At 40.4% G+C, this 21,182-nt stretch overlaps 1 protein-coding gene across 1 annotated transcript in view; it reads left to right on the top strand.

The window, feature by feature from the left end:
- Positions 1–21,182, top strand: part of slc27a4 (solute carrier family 27 member 4) — a 44,013-nt gene that overhangs the window by 10,892 nt on the left and 11,939 nt on the right. The window contains 5 exon segments of the mRNA NM_001017737.1: positions 8,641–9,035; positions 14,786–14,944; positions 17,061–17,130; positions 17,215–17,306; positions 17,536–17,645. Coding sequence (NP_001017737.1) covers positions 8,641–9,035; positions 14,786–14,944; positions 17,061–17,130; positions 17,215–17,306; positions 17,536–17,645 — 826 coding nt within the window.

Consider the following 21,182-nt stretch of genomic DNA (forward strand, 5'->3'; position numbering starts at 1 on the left):
CCTATTTAATTTAATTAACCTAGTTATACCTTTAAATGTCACTTTAAGCTGTATTGAAGTTTTTTGAAAAATATCTAGTCAAATATTATTTACTGTCATCATGGCAAAGATAAGATAAAATAAATCAGTTATTAGAAATGAGTTATTAAAATTGTTGTGTTTATAAATGTGTTTAAAAAAATCTTCTCTCTGTTAAACAGAAATTGGGAAAAAAATAAACAGGAGGGCTAATAGTTCAGGGGAGCTAATAATTCTGAATTCAACTATATTTACTATTCGAGTACTGATCGGGAAACGTGCGATTTTGATCGAGTCTCAAACCGCATGGTCAGCCCCGATTTCCAATCACGTGATTGGATCTGGAAATCCCTAATTCTGAAACTTTAAGTGCCATTTGAAATTTTCATCTAAAATTAGCATTTTTTCTTAGCCTTCTAGGTTTGTAATCAGTTATTTTACTTCAGATTAAATGAAAAGAACCAATTGTTTTCCATAAAAGTGAAATTACTAAACCTATAAGCCCAGGAGCCTGAGAAAGTTGCTCATATTTAAGATAGCACTTAGATGTTTTTGTATCTAAACTCTTTATATATATATATATATATATATATATATATATATATATATATATATATATATATATATATATATATATATATATACACACACATACACAGACACACGCACACACATTTTATTTTAGCTTTCCACTCTTTGCCTAGATGTTAGACCATTTCCTGAAGTAAATTCACAAGCTGCATTGTGGGCTGTTCTTTAAACCAGAAGTTTATGTTTTTAAACCAGTCAGAGCTCAATGTCTTTCAAACATTTCTATTTTATGGTAACATTTCTACTTTTTTTGGAAATTATTTTATTCTATTTAAATCAAGTTAATATAGCTATATGTAAGCCTTTGTATTTATAAATCACTTTTCGTCATATCCATTTGATTTTGCAAGAAAAATCTGTCAAACTGGGAAGTCTGAATGTCCTGTTTTGTTATCCCATTTCATTGCAAACTGAAACAATAAAAAGTGATTAATTCTTATTTTTACCACAGATTATAACATTCAGTATACTATTTTAATTTATGTAAGTCCTAAAAGACCATGTGTTACTCTTTTGCTTTCTTCTGAGCTCCCTCTAAAGACTTCCATATAAAAGACTAATCCAGAAGTTTTTAAATGCAATCTGATACAAACCGGTGTGGTTTTGTGAATACCGAATGCATAATACATTCATCTGTACTTACTCAGGCTGAACAGGTACTCATGAAAGAATTTCCTCAACAAATACAACAACACATTCCTGTATTACTAGCTACAGCGTGTGTTTGTTAAGAGGAGCATGTAGTAGAATTGGGTTTCTGGGTTGTTCCAGGCAGGTTCAACTTGTTTTTTTTTCTTTAAGAGAGTAGGTTTTGAAATGTAGATTGAGTAATCTGAAGCATGACTGCTCAGTGTCTTAAGACTTTCTCTTTTTTCTCTTGTTCAAATCTGAACTTCTTTGTTTGAATAGCAAGCAAGAGTTTTGTCACTGGTTGCAAGTGCCAGGGGTTATGAAAGTCAGTTTCTACTTCAAGCCCTGGAGGTGTGGGTTTATCGTTTCAGCAGCACAGATTACTCTGTAAGTGCCTGGATTGGAGGACTAGGCTTTTAGGATAGCTGTTAATGGACATAAGAACTCTTATGGGTCAGGGATCACTGCTTTTAGTAATGTGACAGTGTTTGTGCATGCTTAAACACCACTTCCAGACACTTACAGATTGGTTATTTGTCATTTAAGCAAGAAGTTGAATCAACAGCATTACCATTAAAAGTAAAAATGTTCATCAAAGCTCCATTTATTTAATTTAAAATACAGTAAAAATGTATTGTGTGTGTGCGTGCGTGCGTGTGTGTATATATATATATATATATATATATATATATATATATATATATATATATATATATGTATATATATATATATATATATATATATATGTGTGTGTGTGTGTATATATATATATATATATATATATATATATATATATATATATATATATATATATATATATATGTATATGTATATATATGTGTGTGTGTGTGTGTGTGTGTGTGTGTGTGTGTGTGTGTGTGTGTGTGTGTGTGTGTATATATTTATATATACATATATATATATATATATATATATATATATATATATATATATATATATATATATATATATATTATTATTATTATTATTATTATTTATTTTTATTTTTTTTTTTTTTCGAAATCAATACTCCAGTCTTGTCTTTCGGCAGTCATTAAACTTTGCTGATTTTCTTTTTAGATATTTTTCTAAACATTATTAGTAGTAGTAGTACTAGTATCAGTTTTAGTAGTAAGAAGAACAAAAACAGTTATGTTCCCCTTCGGTTGGGGAACTTCAGTGCCATGAATGGGAGGATTCGGATCAGAAGCCGCTTATCTGGAGAGTATTGAACGGGCCAATGAATGAAATTAATTGGCAGCGTAAGCTTGCGCAGGTGTGCGACATCTGCAATCATCTCAGCATATAAGCACACCTGAAGCCAGCAGACGCCATCCTTTTCGCTTCAGATCCTTTCTGAGTGAGTCGATGAGGGTTCCTCTTGCTGATCAGCACTTCAGAGCGAACGAGTGTGTCTCCCGGTCCAGAGTGGGTCTTCGCGGTGGCAGACGGTCGAGCTGGGTTACTCCCTTGCCTGCGGTTCTTTGGGTCCGGTCCTCCAGAGCGGTGCGTATAGTTGCAACTTTCCTAAAAGAGCAACACAGTCGTGCAGCACGTCCTTTTCAGGATGGCGCTCCGACTGTGCGTTTCTGGATGCGGGGGTTTCCTGTCTCCGGATGATGGACACGATCACTGCATTGCATGTTTGGGGGTCCAGCATGTTAATGCGGTGCTCGCGGGCGGTTCATGTCGTCATTGCGATGCCATGACCGTTGCACAGCTAAGATCGCGGCTAACTTTCGCAAGAGAGCGAGCCACCCCAGTTGCCTCCTGTTCTAAAAAAGCAGCGGGCGCTCGGGCAGATCTGAGGGTTTCAGCGGGAGCTAATCCGCCGCCCACGGGCTCGCGGACCTCTCGCTCCTCACGGCGCTCCATCCAAGCTTCGGGTGGTGAGAGTGATCCGTCTAACCAGATGGTAGCTCTCACACTCGCTGACACCGGAGATCAGATGTCCTCCGCGGCATCGGAGGGTGGGCTTTCACTGTCCGACGAAGATCCGGACCCGCTCGCCCCCTCCGGGCAGGTGAGCGCTGTCAAATCGGATCCTGAAGCGGACATGTTAGCCGTGCTTTCCCGGGCTGCTTCGGCCGTGGGGTTGGAGATGGTTTATCCCCCAGCTCCGCGGCCGGACCGACTAGATGGGTGCTACGTAGAGGACCAGAAGGCGAAGCCTTCGAAGCCTCTCGTCCCCTTCTTCCCGGAAGTGCACAGTAGGCTCACGCAGTCCTGGAGGGCACCTTTCTCTGCCCGTGCTGCGAGTGCCTCCGCCCTCACCGCCCTTGACGGCGGAGCTGCCAGGGGGTATGAGGCGATCCCGTCAGTGGAGCGCGCTATCGCGGTCAATCTTTGTCCGCGCGGCGCCTCTACGTGGCGGGGTTTGCCCCGCCTCCCGTCCAAAGCCTGTAGGTTGTCTGCCTCCCTCGGAGCCAGAGCTTATAAGGCTGCGGGCCAGGCTGCTTCTGCTTTGCACGCGATGGCCACCTACCAGCGCTACCAAGCGCAGGCGCTGGCCGAGCTGCACGAGGGCGGGTCCAACCCAAGCTTATTACATGAGCTGCGCACCGCGACCGACTATGCTCTTCGGACTACTAAGTCCGCCGCGTGTGCGCTGGGGAGGACGATGTCCACACTTGTGGTTCAGGAACGCCACCTCTGGCTAAACCTGGCCGATATGCGCGACGTTGACAAAGTTCGCTTTCTTGACTCGCCCATATCCCAGGCTGGCCTGTTCGGCGACACCGTCGGTGAATTCACCCAGGAATTCAAGGCGGTGAAAGAGCAGTCGGATGCGATGGGCAATGTCATCTATCGGCGTGGCCGTAAGCCCGCTCCGCCCGCCGAGCCATCCACCTCCGCTGTTCCTCGCCGAGGGCGCCCGCCAACGAGTGCTGCCCCGCCCCCGCCTGCGCCTCCGGCCAAGCGGGCGCGGCGTTCACCTCGAAAGCAGGCAGCCCCTCCTGCCCAGGGCGCCGTTAAGTCCGGTAAACGGACCGCGAAGCGTCCCTGAGACAGGCCATCCGGAGAAGAGGAAACTTGCTCTTTCCCCGCTGGAGGGCGGGGCCCCGATAACAACGGTACTTTTCAGTGCCACCAAAACATCAGTAAAAGAGCACTTTTTCCCTTCCCCGGATGTGACTGCACGAGTTCTGCCAGTCCGGGACGCGCTGCCTTCCGGCTCGCAGACTCTACGTGCTTCGCCAGTGGCTCACGAGCGCTGGGGGGACGGTCTCCCTTCCCTCAGCCCTCCAGCCCCCTCTCCGGAGTCAGGGTGCGGAGCCAGAGCGAATCGCTCTCCTCCAGCTTTTCCGCGGGACCCTCGTGCTTCCCGGATCAGCACACCCACTCCGCGCTGCCCCACCGCTGGTACGTCAGCGATTGTAGCGATGACTCCATTAGCGAGGGCTCTGCCTGCCTGGTTAGCGCGGGCCAGCCCCTCGCGGTGGCTCATACGCACAATCAGACTCGGTTACGCGATTCAGTTCGCGAAACGGCCCCCCAAGTTTACGGGCGTGTATTTCTCCAGGGTCAACCCCCTGTCCGCCCCTGTCTTGCGAGAGGAGATTGCTGCCCTCCTGGCGAAGGGTGCAATCGAGCCGGTTCCTCCAGCCGAGATGGAGAGTGGGTTTTACAGCCCATACTTCATCGTACCCAAAAAGAGCGGTGGGTCACGGCCAATCCTAGATCTGCGCGTTTTGAACCGCTGTCTGCACAAGCTGCCGTTCAGAATGCTCACGCAGAGGCGCATTCTCCAATGCGTTCGTCCTCGGGATTGGTTTGCAGCCATAGACCTGAAGGACGCGTATTTCCATGTCTCCATTCTTCCACGCCACCGCCAATTTCTGCGGTTTGCGTTCGAGGGTCGAGCGTGGCAGTACAAGGTCCTCCCCTTCGGGCTCTCTCTGTCTCCGCGGGTCTTCACCAAACTCGCGGAGGGTGCCCTAGCGCCCCTTCGGCTCGCGGGCATTCGCATACTCAATTATCTCGACGACTGGCTGATTTTAGCCCACTCGCGGGAGCAATTGATTATGCACAGGGACGAGGTGCTTCGGCATCTCCGCCTACTGGGGCTTCAGGTCAACCGAGAAAAGAGCAAACTCGCCCCCGTGCAGAGGATTTCTTTTCTCGGGATGGAGCTGGACTCGATCACCATGGTAGCGCACCTCTCCGAGGAACGCGCTCGCCTGTTGCTGAACTGTCTGAGGGAGCTCGACAGCAAACTAGTGGTCCCACTGAAGTTCTTTCAGAGGCTCCTGGGGCATATGGCATCCGCAGCCGCCGTCACGCCGCTCGGGTTGCTCCATATGAGACCACTTCAGCACTGGCTTCACGATCGGGTCCCCAGACGCGCATGGCACGCGGGCACACACCGGGTCTCGGTTACTGCGCTGTGTCGCCGCGCCCTCAGCCCTTGGAACGACCCCTCGTTCCTACAGGCCGGTGTGCCTCTAGGACAGGCGTCCAGCCATGTTGTTGTTTCAACAGACGCTTCCAACACGGGTTGGGGGGCCGTGTGTCGCGGGCATGCGGCTGCGGGCCTCTGGAAGGGTGCCCAGCTGCATTGGCATATCAATCGCCTAGAGCTGTTGGCAGTGTTCCTCGCTCTCCACCGCTTTTTACCGGTGCTGGAGCGGCAACACGTGCTGGTCAGGACGGACAGTACGGCGGCGGCGGCGTATATCAACCGCATGGGGGGTATGCGCTCTCGCCGCATGTCTCAGCTCGCCCGCCGTCTGCTCCTCTGGAGTCACCCGCGGCTGAAATCGCTGCGCGCCATTCACGTCCCAGGCACGCTCAATCGTGCAGCCGATGCGCTCTCACGACAGCTGTTACGCCCTGGAGAATGGAGACTCCACCCCGAGTCTGTTCAGCTGATATGGGCGCGATTCGGGGAGGCCCAGATCGATCTGTTTGCTTCCCCCGAGAACGCTCACTGCCAGTTGTTTTTTTCCCTGACCGAGGGCTCTCTCGGCACGGATGCACTGGCCCACAGCTGGCCTCGGGGCATGCGCAAGTATGCGTTTCCCCCAGTGAGCCTGCTCGCGCAGTTTCTGTGCAAGGTCAGGGAGGACGAGGAACAGGTTCTGCTAGTTGCGCCCCTTTGGCCCAACCGGACCGGGATATCAGAGCTCTCACTCCTCGCGACGGCCCTCCCCTGGCGGATCCCTTTGAGAGAGGACCTACTCTCTCAGGGACAGGGCACCATCTGGCACCCTCGCCCCGATCTTTGGAACCTCCACGTGTGGTCCCTAGACGCGAGGAAGACTTAGGTAACCTACCGACTGCGGTGGTTAATACCATCACTCAGGCTAGAGCCCCCTCCACGAGGCGCGCCTACGCCCTGAAGTGGAGTCTATTCACTGAATGGTGCGTCTCTCGCAGAGAAGACCCCCGAAATTGCCAGATTAGTGTTGTGCTCTCTTTCCTTCAAGAGAAGTTGGACAGCAGGCTGTCGCCCTCCACTCTCAAGGTTTACGTGGCCGCCATCTCCGCTTATCATAGCGCGGTAGCTGGCGGCACCGTGGGAAAGCATAACCTGGTCATCCAGTTCCTTAGGGGTGCTAGGCGAATTAATCCATCTCGCCCCCCTCTCATGCTCTCTTGGGATCTCGCCCTCGTTCTCACGAGTCTGCGATCCGATCCCTTTGAGCCACTCGAATCAGTATCTCTAAGATTTCTGTCCCTGAAGACAGCTCTGCTGGTTGCGTTGGCCTCCATCAAGAGGGTCGGGGACCTGGAGGCATTTTCGGTCAGTGACTCGTGCCTGGAATTCGGGCCGGATTACTCTCACGTTATCCTGAGACCCCGCCCCGGTTATGTGCCCAAGGTTCCTACCACCCCCTTTAGAGATCAGGTAGTGAACCTGCAAGCGCTGCCCCCGGAGGAGGCAGACCCAGCCCTTTCTTTACTTTGTCCAGTTCGCGCTCTGCGCATTTATGTGGACCGTACTCAGAATTTTAGATCATCTGAGCAGCTCTTTGTCTGTTATGGCGGTCGGCAGCAGGGAAGTGCCGTATCGAAACAAAGATTATCCCACTGGATTGTGTCGAGTCGAGGTCAGCCGTGTCCCCCGGGAGTACGTGCACACTCCACTCGGAGCGTTGCATCCTCTTGGGCGCATGCACGCGGCGCCTCTCTAACAGACATCTGTAGAGCTGCGGGCTGGGCGACACCCAACACATTTGCAAGGTTTTACAATCTGCGAGTGGAGCCGGTTTCCTCAAGGGTATTAGGTAACCCTTTGGTGATTGAGGAGACAACTCGGTAGGGTGTTGAAACACGCTTGCTGCGCCATTCTCCCTAACACGGAGGTACGTGCGCCTTTTTTATCTGTCAGTAAAGTTCCCCGTCAGGTGAGCCCTGCAGATTCCTCCGTGGCCCCCAGCACTGACTCAGCGGAGGAGTCACTTGCTGGCCCACTACGTTGTAGGTCTGCCCGCTGGTCAGCCCGCGTTTTGGGTATAGGTGCCTGCTATGCGTGATCCCCACTAGGCGATCCCATATGCTTATTCCGCCACGGTTAAGTCCCCCCCCTGGGCGGACCCGTGTCTTCCCTCTCCGCTAACCACTCTTTGCTATGCGTACTCCCCCTTTTTAGGGCTAGTCCATAGGTAAATTCTGCCATCTATCCCCCCCTTGGGTAACGGATGGCCTCCGCAGCGTCCTCCCTATCGGGATTGCACGCTTCCCAACGTACTGTCGTATTTCCTAGAATTATCTAGATGCTCACGACTTCCCAAAAAATATATCTAAATCCGTAAAACTTCTGTTGAAGTAGGATAAATTAGGGCCAGGGACACGTTGGAGGACCGCGCCCCCCATGATGTGGGTGCGTCACGCTTGCTTGACTATCTCCTCATCGGGGGTGTTGGTAAGGTGCAGTCATTATGGCGCTTTCCATATTCTCCCATTCATGGCACTGAAGTTCCCCAACCGAAGGGGAACGTTCGAGGTTACAGAAGTAACCCTTCGTTCCCCGAGGAGGGGAACGGAAGTGCCATATTCCGTCGCCATAATGACTGTCCCTTAGCTGTTTGAAAGTCTCTTCAGCTTAAAAGGATGGCGTCTGCTGGCTTCAGGTGTGCTTATATGCTGAGATGATTGCAGATGTCGCACACCTGCGCAAGCTTACGCTGCCAATTAATTTCATTCATTGGCCCGTTCAATACTCTCCAGATAAGCGGCTTCTGATCCGAATCCTCCCATTCATGGCACTTCCGTTCCCCTCCTCGGGGAACGAAGGGTTACTTCTGTAACCTCGAACGTTCTCAATATCATTGTGGAAACTGTAATACTTGAATTACTATTCAATGTTTTGGTTACATTTAAAAAAAAATTACATATTTATTAAATATAAATGTTGTAATTTTAAAATAATCACTTCTCTACCCCCTTTTTTTACAGTGCAGCCAGTGTATTGCTGAGGGTAAAACTGAATGTCAAGAAACACCTACGTGAACGCAACACAGTGCCCAAACTGTTTGCCAAGTCCGTCAAGAAGTATGGAAACAAGACAGCTCTGATTTTCGAAGGAACGGATGAGAAATGGAGCTTCAAGGAGCTCGATGAGTACTCCAATCGCGTGGCCAACTTTTTACTCCAGCAAGGCTTCAGGGAGGGCGATGTGGTGGCTCTGTTCATGGAGAACCGCCATCAGTATGTTGGCCTCTGGCTGGGCATGGCGAAGATCGGCGTGGAGGCAGCACTTATCAACTTCAACCTGAGACTAGAGGCTCTGGTTCACTGTGTCAACATCTCCAGCGCCAAAGCTGTGGTGTTCGGCAGTGAGCTAACAGAAGGTGAGAAGTCATTTGATGCTTATTGTTGATGAAAACATTACTTTGATGGCATGTTTATACCTGTTTACATTGTTTCAAAAACAGGGATTAAGGCTATACCCACATGACTCAAAGCTTTCCCTTATGCGTCACATGCAAACCTAGTATACAAGCCAGAAATATGTGGCACTGTAAAGGTTTGTTCACAACAAGCATGATAACTATATAAATAAATATAGCGATAAATATATTTACGTCCATGCTGATGAACAATAATGGTCTGTTTATTTTTAGTTTATGCCTTTCACTTGGCATTACCACCTTGTAAACAGCAGATGTTCTCAGTGGGCTACTAGTGCATCTGACCAGTGAATCCAGCTCTTGTAATCAATCAAATCAAACAGTGAATTTGGTGATTGCAGTCAGTGAATTGAAATAAAAACAACACACATTATTTTCCTCAGCAATTTCAAAAGAGACAGGCCAAAGATGCTAAAGCTATGCTAAATAGTGCCATCTTCCAGTATTACTATTATCCCATCTAATTTGCCATTTATTTATTAGTTTTTCCTTTAAAATCGATTTTGCCTCTCTTTTCCCCAGAGGTACATTTACCTCCACCTCTTGCTTATTTAGTGCTTCCTTTGCTAATTTGTCAGCAACTTCATTACCAGATACCCCAATATGTGATGGAACCCAGCAAAAATAAACGACTACTCCTATTTCCTTTAATCAATATAAAGATAAATAGATTTCTGTTATTAAATCCTCTCTATCTGATTTTGAGTTTGCTATACTAACTAAGGCTGAAGATGAATCTGAGCAGATTACTACTTTGTTTGGTCTGACTTGTTCAACCCAATGTAATGCTATAATTATAGCTGTTAACTCTGCAGTGTATACTGATAGATTATTGGACAATTTTAAACTAATATTTACTTTGAACTCTGGAATATTAACACCTATTTCTATCTTTTTACTACTAGGTTCTTTAGAACCATCTGTAAAAATTTGTAAAGTTGAATAATACTTATTATTTAAAATCGTGTTTACTTCTTTTCCATTATATTCATCTTTAGGTTTACTTAGCAAGCTTACATCTATGAGTGGTTCAGGGGCTCTCCATAGTGGGACATCAGTAAGTGGCAGTCACATTGTCCGCTGTGGTTGTGTGTTTTGACTCTGAAATTCAGCGCGCCCAAATAGACACTCCCACACCAAGCCTCTTTTCTTCCTCCGACACTCCCCCCTAAACAGAGCTGGACACGCCCACTTTTCTGACTTTTTCCAAAGTAGAGGTGTGAAAACACCCTGCTGAAACGAGGGCCCTTTAAGGTCATTTTTAGATTTGAATTTGCCAGACTTGTTTACTTCTCTATATTGTTAGTAGTTTAAAAAAAAAGAATGTCTTGAAATAATTTATTACTGAATACTATTTCCTGAATATTAGCAGCATTATGTATTTGTGGGCTGCACAATATATCGCATTGACATCGCAGTTGCATTGCAAGATGCACAATGTCAAGTAGGAATCAAGGGTAACCAGGCACCACAACTTGAAATGCATGTAATTTGTAGGTTTAATTGCAAAGTTTGCCCATTGTGGGTTTAAAGTTCATAATTTGCATACTTTTTTCTGTTGTTATATTAAAAGGTTGGAGTTTAAAGCATTCAGGTTCCATAAACTATAGCATTTGTAGCTTTAACAAAGATTAATTGCATTTAATTTATATAGTGAATAAATATGTGTATTACTGCAATATCTGTATCATGTAATACTAAGAATTCCCAAAAATTTAAAGCACATTATGTTTTTCTTTATATATATATATATTTATTGAAATCGGAATTATTAGAATTTTTTTTTTCTTTTTTAAATATTTCCCAAATTATGTTGAACTGATTTAGGAAATTTTCACAGTATGTCTTATTAAATCTTTATACGTAAAGTCTTATTTGTTTTATTTCGACTAGAATAAAAGCAGTTTTACATTTTTTTAAAGACCATTTTAAGGACAAAATTATTAGCCCCTTTAAACTTTATTTGTTTTCGACTGTCTACAGAACAAACCATCGTTATACAATAACTTGCCTAATTACCCTAACCTGCCTAGTTAACCCAATTAACCCAGTTAAGCCTTTTGAATGTCACGTTAAGCTGTATGGAAGTGTCTTGAAAAATATCTAGTAAAACATTATTTACTGTCATCATGGCAAAGATAAAATAAATCAGTTATCAGAAATGAGTTACTAAAACTATTATGTTTAGAAATGTGTTGAAAAATTTACTCTCCGTTAAACAAAAATTGGGGAAAAAAATAAACGGGACAAATAATTCAGGGAGGCTAATAATTCTGACTTCAGCTATTAACTATAAGTACAAATACATATATATACGTACGTACATATATATATATATATATATATATATATATATATATAATCTAGTTAATTATACAGTATTATCCAGATGCACTATAACACAAACTCACTGCATCAATTCTAAAATATTCAGCCTAAAGTTATTCAAGCCATTTTCTGAAATCGAATTCATATAATAATATGTTTGGCAGAAAAGCTAAATATTTCAATGTAATCATTTCAAATATCATGTAGCCACATATTGTGTCATATCTTGTAGTGTATTGTATTACAATAGCAATATGTTTAAAAAAACGATAACTGTGTGTAAAACATTGCACTAATCTGTTACAATGACAGCTGAGTTGTAAAATATGCTACTATTATAATACAACATGATAGTGACATGATGAAATTTTGACAGCAAATTTCGATTTGGTTTTAGTCATAGTATTTTGACTTAAAAGCAGTTTTATTTTAGTCATATTTTAGTCTTCTTAATCATTTTAGTTTTAGTCGACTAAATTTCATAAGATTTTAGTCTACTAAATCTACTCGAGGTTTAGTTGACTAAAATATATTTTGTTTAATTTAAGTGTAATTCAATGAAAATATTGTCTTATTAAATTATGGAATGTAGTCTTATCATTCAAGACTAAAAATTAGATATGCAATATTTATTTACAGTTGAAGTCAGAATTATTAGCCCCTCTGAATTATTAGCCCTCCTGTTTATTTATTTCCCTAATTTCTGTTTAACGGAGAGCAGATTGTTTTCAACACATTTCTAAACATACTAGTTTTAATGACTCATTTCTAACAACTGATTTATTTTATCTTTGCCATGATGACAGTAAACAATATTTGACTACAGTAGATACTTTTCAAGACTCTTCTATAAAGCTTAAAATTACATTTAAAGGCTTAACTTAAGGGTTATTTAGGTTAACCGGGTTAGGGTAATTAGGCAAGTTATTGTATAACGATAGTTTATTCTGTAGACTATCGAAAAATAAATGGCTAAAAGGGGCTTATAATTTTGACCTTAAAATGGTTCATAAAAAATAAAAAAACTTCTTGTATTCTACCCGAAATAAAACAAATAAGACTTTCTCCAGAAGAAAAAATTTTATCAGAAATACTGTGAAATTCTTGCTCTGTTAAACATCGTTCAGGAAAAATTTTAAAAAGAAAAAAAATTCAAAGAGGGGCTAATAATTTAACTGTATGTCATAAGTAATATGTAAAATTATGTGTCAGCAATCAATCCACATGTAAGAACAGTGGCCCACTGAAAATGCAGGATTGTGAAATTATTTTGCAAACCCTTTATTTTAATTTTTATATTTATTTTAAAGTAGTGGTAAACTACTACACTGCAAAAAAACTTTCTTACTTTTTTTTTTTGTCTTCTTTCTAGTCCAAATATCTAAAAATTCCTATACCAAGAAGCATTTTTTAGGCAAGCAAAACATATTTTCTCATTTTTACAAATAACTAAGTTAAACTAAGTCAGTTATTCCAAGCAAAAAAAATCTGCCAGTGGGGTAAGCAAAATAATCTTGTTTTTCCTTTTGACATGAGATTTTTTTTTTTTTTTGCTTGTTTTAAGGAAAAACTCACTTATTTTTGGCATATTAATTCTTAAAACGAGACGATATGTTTTGTTTGTCTAGAAAATTCTTCTGGATTCAAGAATTTTTAGATATTTGGACTAGAAATAAAACAAAAATTCAAAGTATGAAAATCATTTTTCTGCAATGTAGTCTTTTTTAACCAGTCTGTTGAACAGTTTCAAGCCATTAATTCTTTGAAAGGGCTTAAAAAAGTTAACGTCCAATTTGCAATGTTAGTCCACCAAGCTCTTGCAGTTAGTGTTACAATAGTTGGTGCTCAGATATAGCACTGATTAAATAAGTAATGACATTTGACTGGCAAATGATATGTGTTCCATACAAAACATCAATCACATTATCTCATATTATGTCTCATTTTTATTAGTCAACGAAAAAAATCAGTATATTTTTATTATAGTTGTCATCATTATCACTTAATTTTCATTTAATTTTCATTTAGTTTTCATGTAGTTTTTGAGGGTAGAAACCTGTTCGTCACAAAAGTTATGACAAAAATCTTTTATCAACAAAATTAATACTGGTTGATACAGGATATTTATATTATTGAATCTAAAATTTTGAAGACTCTAAAAGAAAGTCCACTAGTTTATTTAATTTGTGTTATTCTAAAAGACTAAATCCATTTTGGATTGAATCATGACATGCATTGATTCATATGGCACTGTAATACAAGGAATGTGTAGCAAGAAGGTAAATAATGATTTCATGTTGACTTTAGACAAGGATTTTATTTTGTTAATGATGTCTGTTCTGTTGCCTGAATATAAGTGTGTCAGTGAAGGAAGTGTTGCAAGCGTTACACACTACAAGAAGCAAATAAGGAAGTGGCAAGTATGTGTACTCTAGAGAATCAAATGAATGAGTAGCATAGGGTAAAGAATGAAGATTTATCCCAGTCAAAGGTCAAAGCACACAGTGAACAAGCATCACTGCAGCAAAAAGGACTCATACTAGAGGTCATGGATGGCAACATGTCCTAATGTAATTGAGCTCCAAGTTGTCTCTTAAGTAATTGGAAACTGACTCATAAAGCATGCCAGGTTGAGTCAGCTTTAGTTCCTATTGATTTAACATTGCCAGGCTTGTTTGCTTGTCCTGTGTTTTCACTGTAAAGTTTTCTAGACTCATTCTGTCATGTTATTATGTTAGCTATGATCAGACTTTTGGTTTTTCTAAGAAATAAAATATAAAAATGAGTCTCACTTGCAAAGACTAAAAAGTAACTATGGCATATTAGTAAAGTGTTAATTTACTTCAGCAATATGCTGCGAAAATTATGCTAACAATGTGCTAGTAACATGTTAGCAGTGTGCTAAAACTTCCTCGCAGCGTTTTTAAGCATGCTTGTAACATGCTATAAATATGCCGAAACTAACAAGTTAGGATGCTAATTACTAGCAGTGCTAACAATGTGTCAAATGAGCTTTTAACATTCTAGCAATGTGTTGAAACATGTTAATGTACTTACATGTTAATGTTCTAAAATATTTTAGCATTGTTAGCAACCTCCCAGAATGGCAAAAAAGCTAACAATGATGTAGCCACCAAATGGTGTAGAATTTGCATAGCAGTCTGTCTAACTTACAAACTTAACTTTAAATCTTTGAAACTAACTGCTTACAACTTACAACTTTTAAGCACATATTACATTACATTATATATTCAGTTTCGGGTATTTAAAATTTCTTAACTTTCTGGCCAGCTTTTATATATGTAGTTTTGTACCTGTGATGGTGACTTCATTTATTTTTCTCTGCATGTTATTTGTTTTAGCAATGTGTGAGGTGCACAGCTCCATGGGAAAGACTGTTAAGCTCTTCGTCTCTGGTGAATGGGACCCTAAGCGGGTTCCTGTAGGAACAGAGCATCTAGACCCGCTCCTGGAGACCACTAGTACAATCCAGCCCAAACAACCAGATCGCAGCTTCACAGGCAAGTAGCATGCTCTCAAAATAGAAAAAAATCAACCTCCAGTTTATTTAAAAATTGATTTAATTGTGTGTTTTTAGTTTTAGTTAACTATAATATTGTTGAATATGAGTTAACAAAATTTCTGTGGTAAAAAGGGCATTACCAACTAACTTGCCAGAAATTTCTTAGCCAGCATCAGTCCTAGAGATAACTATCAAAAAATTATTTTAAAAATTATTTAATTGAGTTAAGGATTTCAACCTGTGAAGTTTGTTTACATAATGCAATGAAATTTAACACTTATAAACAAAAGATGAAGTATTTATTATTATTCAGCAGATTATTTATGATCATAACAGTCTTGGATAATTCAATAATAAGAAACATTACATGTTTTACTCTTACTTTTGTGCATTTTCATATTAAATAAGTAAAACACATACATGCACATTTCAGTACTTTGTGTACATACAAAACAAACAAACCATGTGTTTGTTTTGTATGTATAGTTGTTTGCATAATTACATAATTTAAATTGATTTGGCTCATGGAGCTTAACGCAGAAAACAGGAGAAAAATTTGGATTTGCTCCACAGGGCGAACCTGAAAAAAGTCAAAATATTCATAATTTTGCAACAACTAAAAAATTGGAAGCCTGTGGACAAAGGTCATATAACATTTTGTTTGAATGGCACTGGGATTAAAATAGCAGTTTAAATGGAATTAATTTGGGACATATTTTTTTTGTCTTGAAGGTCCTGAGAGGAACTTTATTGGGTCTGAATTTAGGTCAAATTCCACTGTTTGCATTATGGCTGCACAATATATTGTTTTATCAACAATATCGCAATGTGTGCATTCGCAATAGTCAGATCACAGCTTCTGTAATGTGGAGTTATGATTTTTATTGTTTATCAGTAATGAAGAACTGATGCCTGGCATTTCTATTACAATATGGATGTGCCGGTGTCAGACATTCCCAGGGATATAATTAGTCATTTTTGGCGAACAGGTGACATATCTAAAAAAGCCAGACATGCATTACAGGGGTATATTCACAACATAATACGCAACCGATTAGAAAATAATTTAATCAAAATTGAAACTACTTCATACGCTGACCATTCAACAGCTTAGTTCATGCACAGCAGGAGAGGTGAAATTTTAAAATAATCTAAAAATAACAATGATTACCGTCATTGTCTCTTTTCCCTAAAAGCCCGGTAGATTAATTGTTGTGCAATGAAGTATAGTGTTACTAACTGATGAGGAAACGAACATGGACAGTGCTTCTACATAATTCATTCAGAGAATTAACAGCCAGAAATGGGAAACTGATGGATTTGTGCCACATATTAGCATCATTGACCCATAACAATGTACAGTACCTATTACTGTCAGTATGTTTGTGTGCTTTTTATACCGTTTCTATTCTAATTTGCAGTTGAGTGGACAAAAAAAATAAATTGAAATGCAAATCAAAGTATGAAAAGCAGAAGTCAATAAATAGATTTTCCCTACCAGCAAATATTAATCAGACACCAAATATAAAAGCAGAAACTAACCCGCTATAACGTCGTCAGCAATGACTAAATCTCCAAAAGACAGACAAAAGCATTGTTGAATTTACCTCTGATATGGACATAAGGCTTATAAATTACTGAAAAACAGCTGCGGGTGAAGTATATTAATCGCAAGTCCTCAGTTTGGGATCATATTTCTATTTTGTTCTGTTGATATGTAATTCAAATATTAATAGCTTGAACAGATGGAAATATGACTGAATTTTGCTGCTTTTACGGCCCCCCACAGAGCTTGATCCACGCTGGCATTTGTCCCCTTGTGTTTTAGGTTTTGAAAAGAAAAAAAAAAATTCCACCACCCTGTCCAAACTTTTAGGATATCGGGTATCAGATTACCACAATCCATATGCACAGCGCTTTAGCTAGTTTCCCTAGCTCAAGCTTGACAGTCCTCCTGTGCGTAGCTACGGTTGCTAAGCCACGATTGGTGTGTGTCGGTTTTTGGGTGTGGCTTAGCGAAGGGTCAGTTGATCACAAAAAAATGGAATAAAAAAGGATCAGCATGCACAAGCATGACATATATTGTTTTCTTCCTCCTTTTCTTTTGCTTTTAGATCGGCTGTTTTACATCTACACATCCGGAACCACTGGAATGCCAAAAGCTGCTATTGTTGTACATAGTCGGTAAGTGTGTGATAGTTCAATACTCCTTTTCCTACAGTGTTTTGTCCTTTTTTAACATGGTCTCTTCTTTGTTTTTTACCTTAGGTATTACCGCATGGCTGCCTTGGTCTACTATGGTTTTAGGATGAAGCCTGAGGATGTGCTTTATGACTGTTTGCCGCTTTACCACTCTGCAGGTACGTGACTGAACACAGGCTGATCAAAACCTTCATGATGTGTGCACATTTCCTGTCACAGAGTTCATTTCAGGCCACTTCCTGTGTGACAGCTTTGTGGTTTGTTAATATGCTTGTATGTTTTTCATGCAGTTTAAATAAAATAAGAAATTACTTTTTCTTTTTAATGAACTTTCTTTGTCTTTACTTTATGGAAGTAATCAGTAGGTGTGTTGTCTGTGTCCGTCAGGAAACATAGTGGGAATTGGACAGGGTTTGATCCATGGAATGACTGTAGTGATCAGGAAGAAGTTCAGTGCTTCAAAGTTCTGGGACGACTGTATCAAATACAACTGCACTGTAAGTAAAGGATGTCTATTCATGTGGAATAATGGAGAATTTATGTCATTTCAGTGGGTGAAAATGTTGTTAAAAAGTTAAATAAGTTGCATAATGGGTGTCACGTGGCACAGTGGGTAGCATGATCCCCTCACAGCAAGAAGGTCACTGGTTCAAGCCTGGGCTTGATCAGTTGGCATTTCTGTGTGGAGTTTGCATGTTCTCCCCGTGTTTGTGTGGGTTTCCTCCAGGTGCTCCGGTTTCCCCCACAAGTGCAAACACATGTGCTATAGGTGGATTGGGGTAAGCTTAATTGGCCGTTGTGTATGTGTGTGAATGCAAGTGTTTATGGGTGTTTTCCAGTTTTGAGTTGCGGCTAGAAAGGCATTTGCTGTGTAAAACATTTGTTGGATTAGTTGGCGGATCAGTTCGCTATGGCGACCCCAGATTAATAAAGGCACCAAGCCGAAAAGAAAATCAATGAATGAAAGTTGCATATTATTTATATTAAGTGACAATAAGGATGTTTTCTAAATTTAACACCAAATGCACCAAACATTTTCCAAAGTTAATAAGAAGTTACAGTTGTAAATGTTTTGACAAAAATAATAAGGAAATAAATATGAAAACAAAGGATTAAGATTGAAAAATAATAAAAAATATTCATTCATTTTCTTTTTTGGCTTAGTCCCTTTATTAATCTGGGGTCGTCACAGCAACAACTTATCCAGCATGTATTTTACGCAGCGGATGCCCTTTCAGCTGCAACCCATCACCGGGAAACACCTATACACTCATTAACACTCATACACTACGGACAATTTAGCTTACCCAATTTACCTTTACCGCATGTCTTTGGACTTGTGGGGGAAACCAGAGCACCCAGAGAAAACCCACGCAAACACGGGGAGAACATGCAAACTCCACACAGAAACGCCAACTGACCCAGCTGAGGCTCGAACCAGCGACCTTCTTGCTGTGAGGCGATCATGCCACCTACTTCGCCACCATGAACCTGAAGACTTTCAAAAATATTTAAAATGCAGGGCTTAAAGTATTCCGGTATCATGCCGGATCTCCAGCGTGTTGCAGTGAGGAAAAAATATAAATCGTATATTTTCGTTCTTCAGTCAAATAAAAGCACTGCAGGGTTTCTGTTGAGGTGACTGCAGTGTTTGGGTTGTCAAGGCGTCTATGGCAAACTTTTAATGATGGAGGAGAGACTTGTGGTCGCTGTTTCAAGTTATCCAGAGCTGTATTACTTTACAAATAATATAAATGTTTAAAGTTTTAGGTAAAGACGTCAAACTATGCCCACACATGCAAGCTAAACTAAATCATAACCAAGTCATCACGCTTTATTACCCAACCAATATCAGCATTAGGCAAAAAATAAATGTTACAATTGAATGTTATAAAAAAATTGTAGTTACTTAAAATAATGTGTTAGTTACATTTTAGGGCATTAATGTAGCAAAACAGAGAGCCTGTCTATCTACCTAGATTATCATTCAGCCTGCAGCACATGTAAGGGGTGGATCCGCGGTAAATCCACATACGCACAGTATACCTTTTTAAATTGTAACACTGTAAACTTGACTTTGCAGGCCGATCATCTTTAAACTCAAAAGGCATTTTTTAGTGTCCTAACTTGAGACTGCTGCTGTATAATGGGATGTTTCTTTACAACTGTAAAAGTGACTTTTAGCGATGTCAAAATGAAAGCAAATATTTTTAAGGATTCTGCATTTTGTCAATTTATAGCTTAATGATAATAATGATAATAATGATGATAATAAAAATAATAATAATAATGAATAAATAAAGTATAAAATTATTTATAGTGTAGACATTTCTATTAGTCTAATATTAATTCCTAACTGAAAAACTAATGTGAAAATGACTGGCAGCTGCATCTCTGCTAAAATTAATTTAATGACAAATTTCTTCTACGTTTTCCCCTAATAGCTCAAGAGAGTTTTATTTAAAGAATTAGTTAGGCAAAACATGAAATGAATTAGGCTGCGCACCTTCATGTTATCCACAAGTCAAGTTTTCTCCTGTGTGAGTTTAGAGTGCGCCTCCGCCGTGTGTGCATTTACGCCGGCACAATAGACCAAATCAAAGCAGAACTTAAAGTCCAGCGCAGAGAGCGTTAGTTGTGCGCCTCACTTACACATTACTTAATACACACAGGATTATACATAATATAAATGTACATCAATACACAAATATCTTTACAAAGGAAAAATAATTAAAGGATTAAAATATTACAAAAATAATGTTTTCTAGCCTACATAAATATAAATAATAAATATAAATGTAAATAGCAAATACGCTATGGCACAAAGGGAATAGGGGATGAGACTGGGATTGGTTTATTCTCAAAACACACCTATAACTCATTAAGAGAATAAGCACAACCATGTTAAATCATGTGTCACGGCGCAAAGTGGATTTTTCCATCCTTAAAATAGCGAAAGTGGATTCTGACACACCTGACACGCCGTTAATGCTTTTGCACCCTGCTCTTTGGGCCTGGACCCTCAAAATAAAGCCCTTGAGGTTCATTGTCATTTTCTTCCATTGCACGCAGCGCACACACACATGCACCGAGAGTAAGACAGAGGAAATAAATCATAATCATTAGACATTATCTTTAATCTAATTACTTTTATTAAAAATGTTGACTGAGGTTTTGTGAAATAATAACAGCGGACCATTAATTAAATACATATTTCCTGTGGAGTGATCGATTTTGAGGTAGCCTGATATTTTCATTTGACAGAAGAAAAAAAAAAACATGATTGGACAAACAGCAGACCCTCAGCCTCCTCCACTGGACCTCTTCTTGTCCAAATGTCTTAAAAAGAAAGTGTTTGCAGGACCCAGAAAAAAGAAAAGAAAAATAGAAAAAATGAGTAATAATGGCCTTGATTTCACTTCTAATCTTCAGTCTAGCAGTTCAGTTCTTTAGCATTTTATAGCACTTGTTATTTAAGCCCTTTAAGCACTTGTTATTGTTTAGAAGAAAATACTTTATTTGACAGTACTTTTAAATGAATATTGCAAAGCATAATCTCATATCTCAGTCTCATTCTACCAGTTTTTAAGCACTTTAAGCTCTTGTTACTTTACTTTTGTTATTAAAACAAAAGTTCAGGCTCAGGTTTTTTTTTTTTTTACTTTAACCCCTGAAACTATCAACCTCTTACTTTTGAATAAGGGTGTATGCAAGACACCTAAATTAATTCTTCTTTTGCTTAATGTCTAATTAATAAATGTATATAATTTTTTCATGATAAAGAAATTTTTTATGAAGAATTAATTTCTTTCTTAAAAAAAAATTTAATATACTGTATAAACGTGTAACACAATGTTCAAAAATTGGCTCGTCTTGTTTTGGCCATCTAGACAGAGATGCCCAAACTAGGGCCTGCCATCCCATCTCAGAAGAGAGGGAGAAATTAGGGTTTGGGTTAATGTCTTTAATAGAGTCATTCTAATTAACGTAACCTTTTGTTTGTTAGTTTTATTTTTGAGCTACATAAGACAAAC

Source organism: Danio rerio, chromosome 10, assembly GCF_052040795.2.
Source record: "Danio rerio strain M-AB ecotype USA chromosome 10, GRCz13ab, whole genome shotgun sequence".
NCBI classification, from domain to species: domain Eukaryota; kingdom Metazoa; phylum Chordata; class Actinopteri; order Cypriniformes; family Danionidae; genus Danio; species Danio rerio.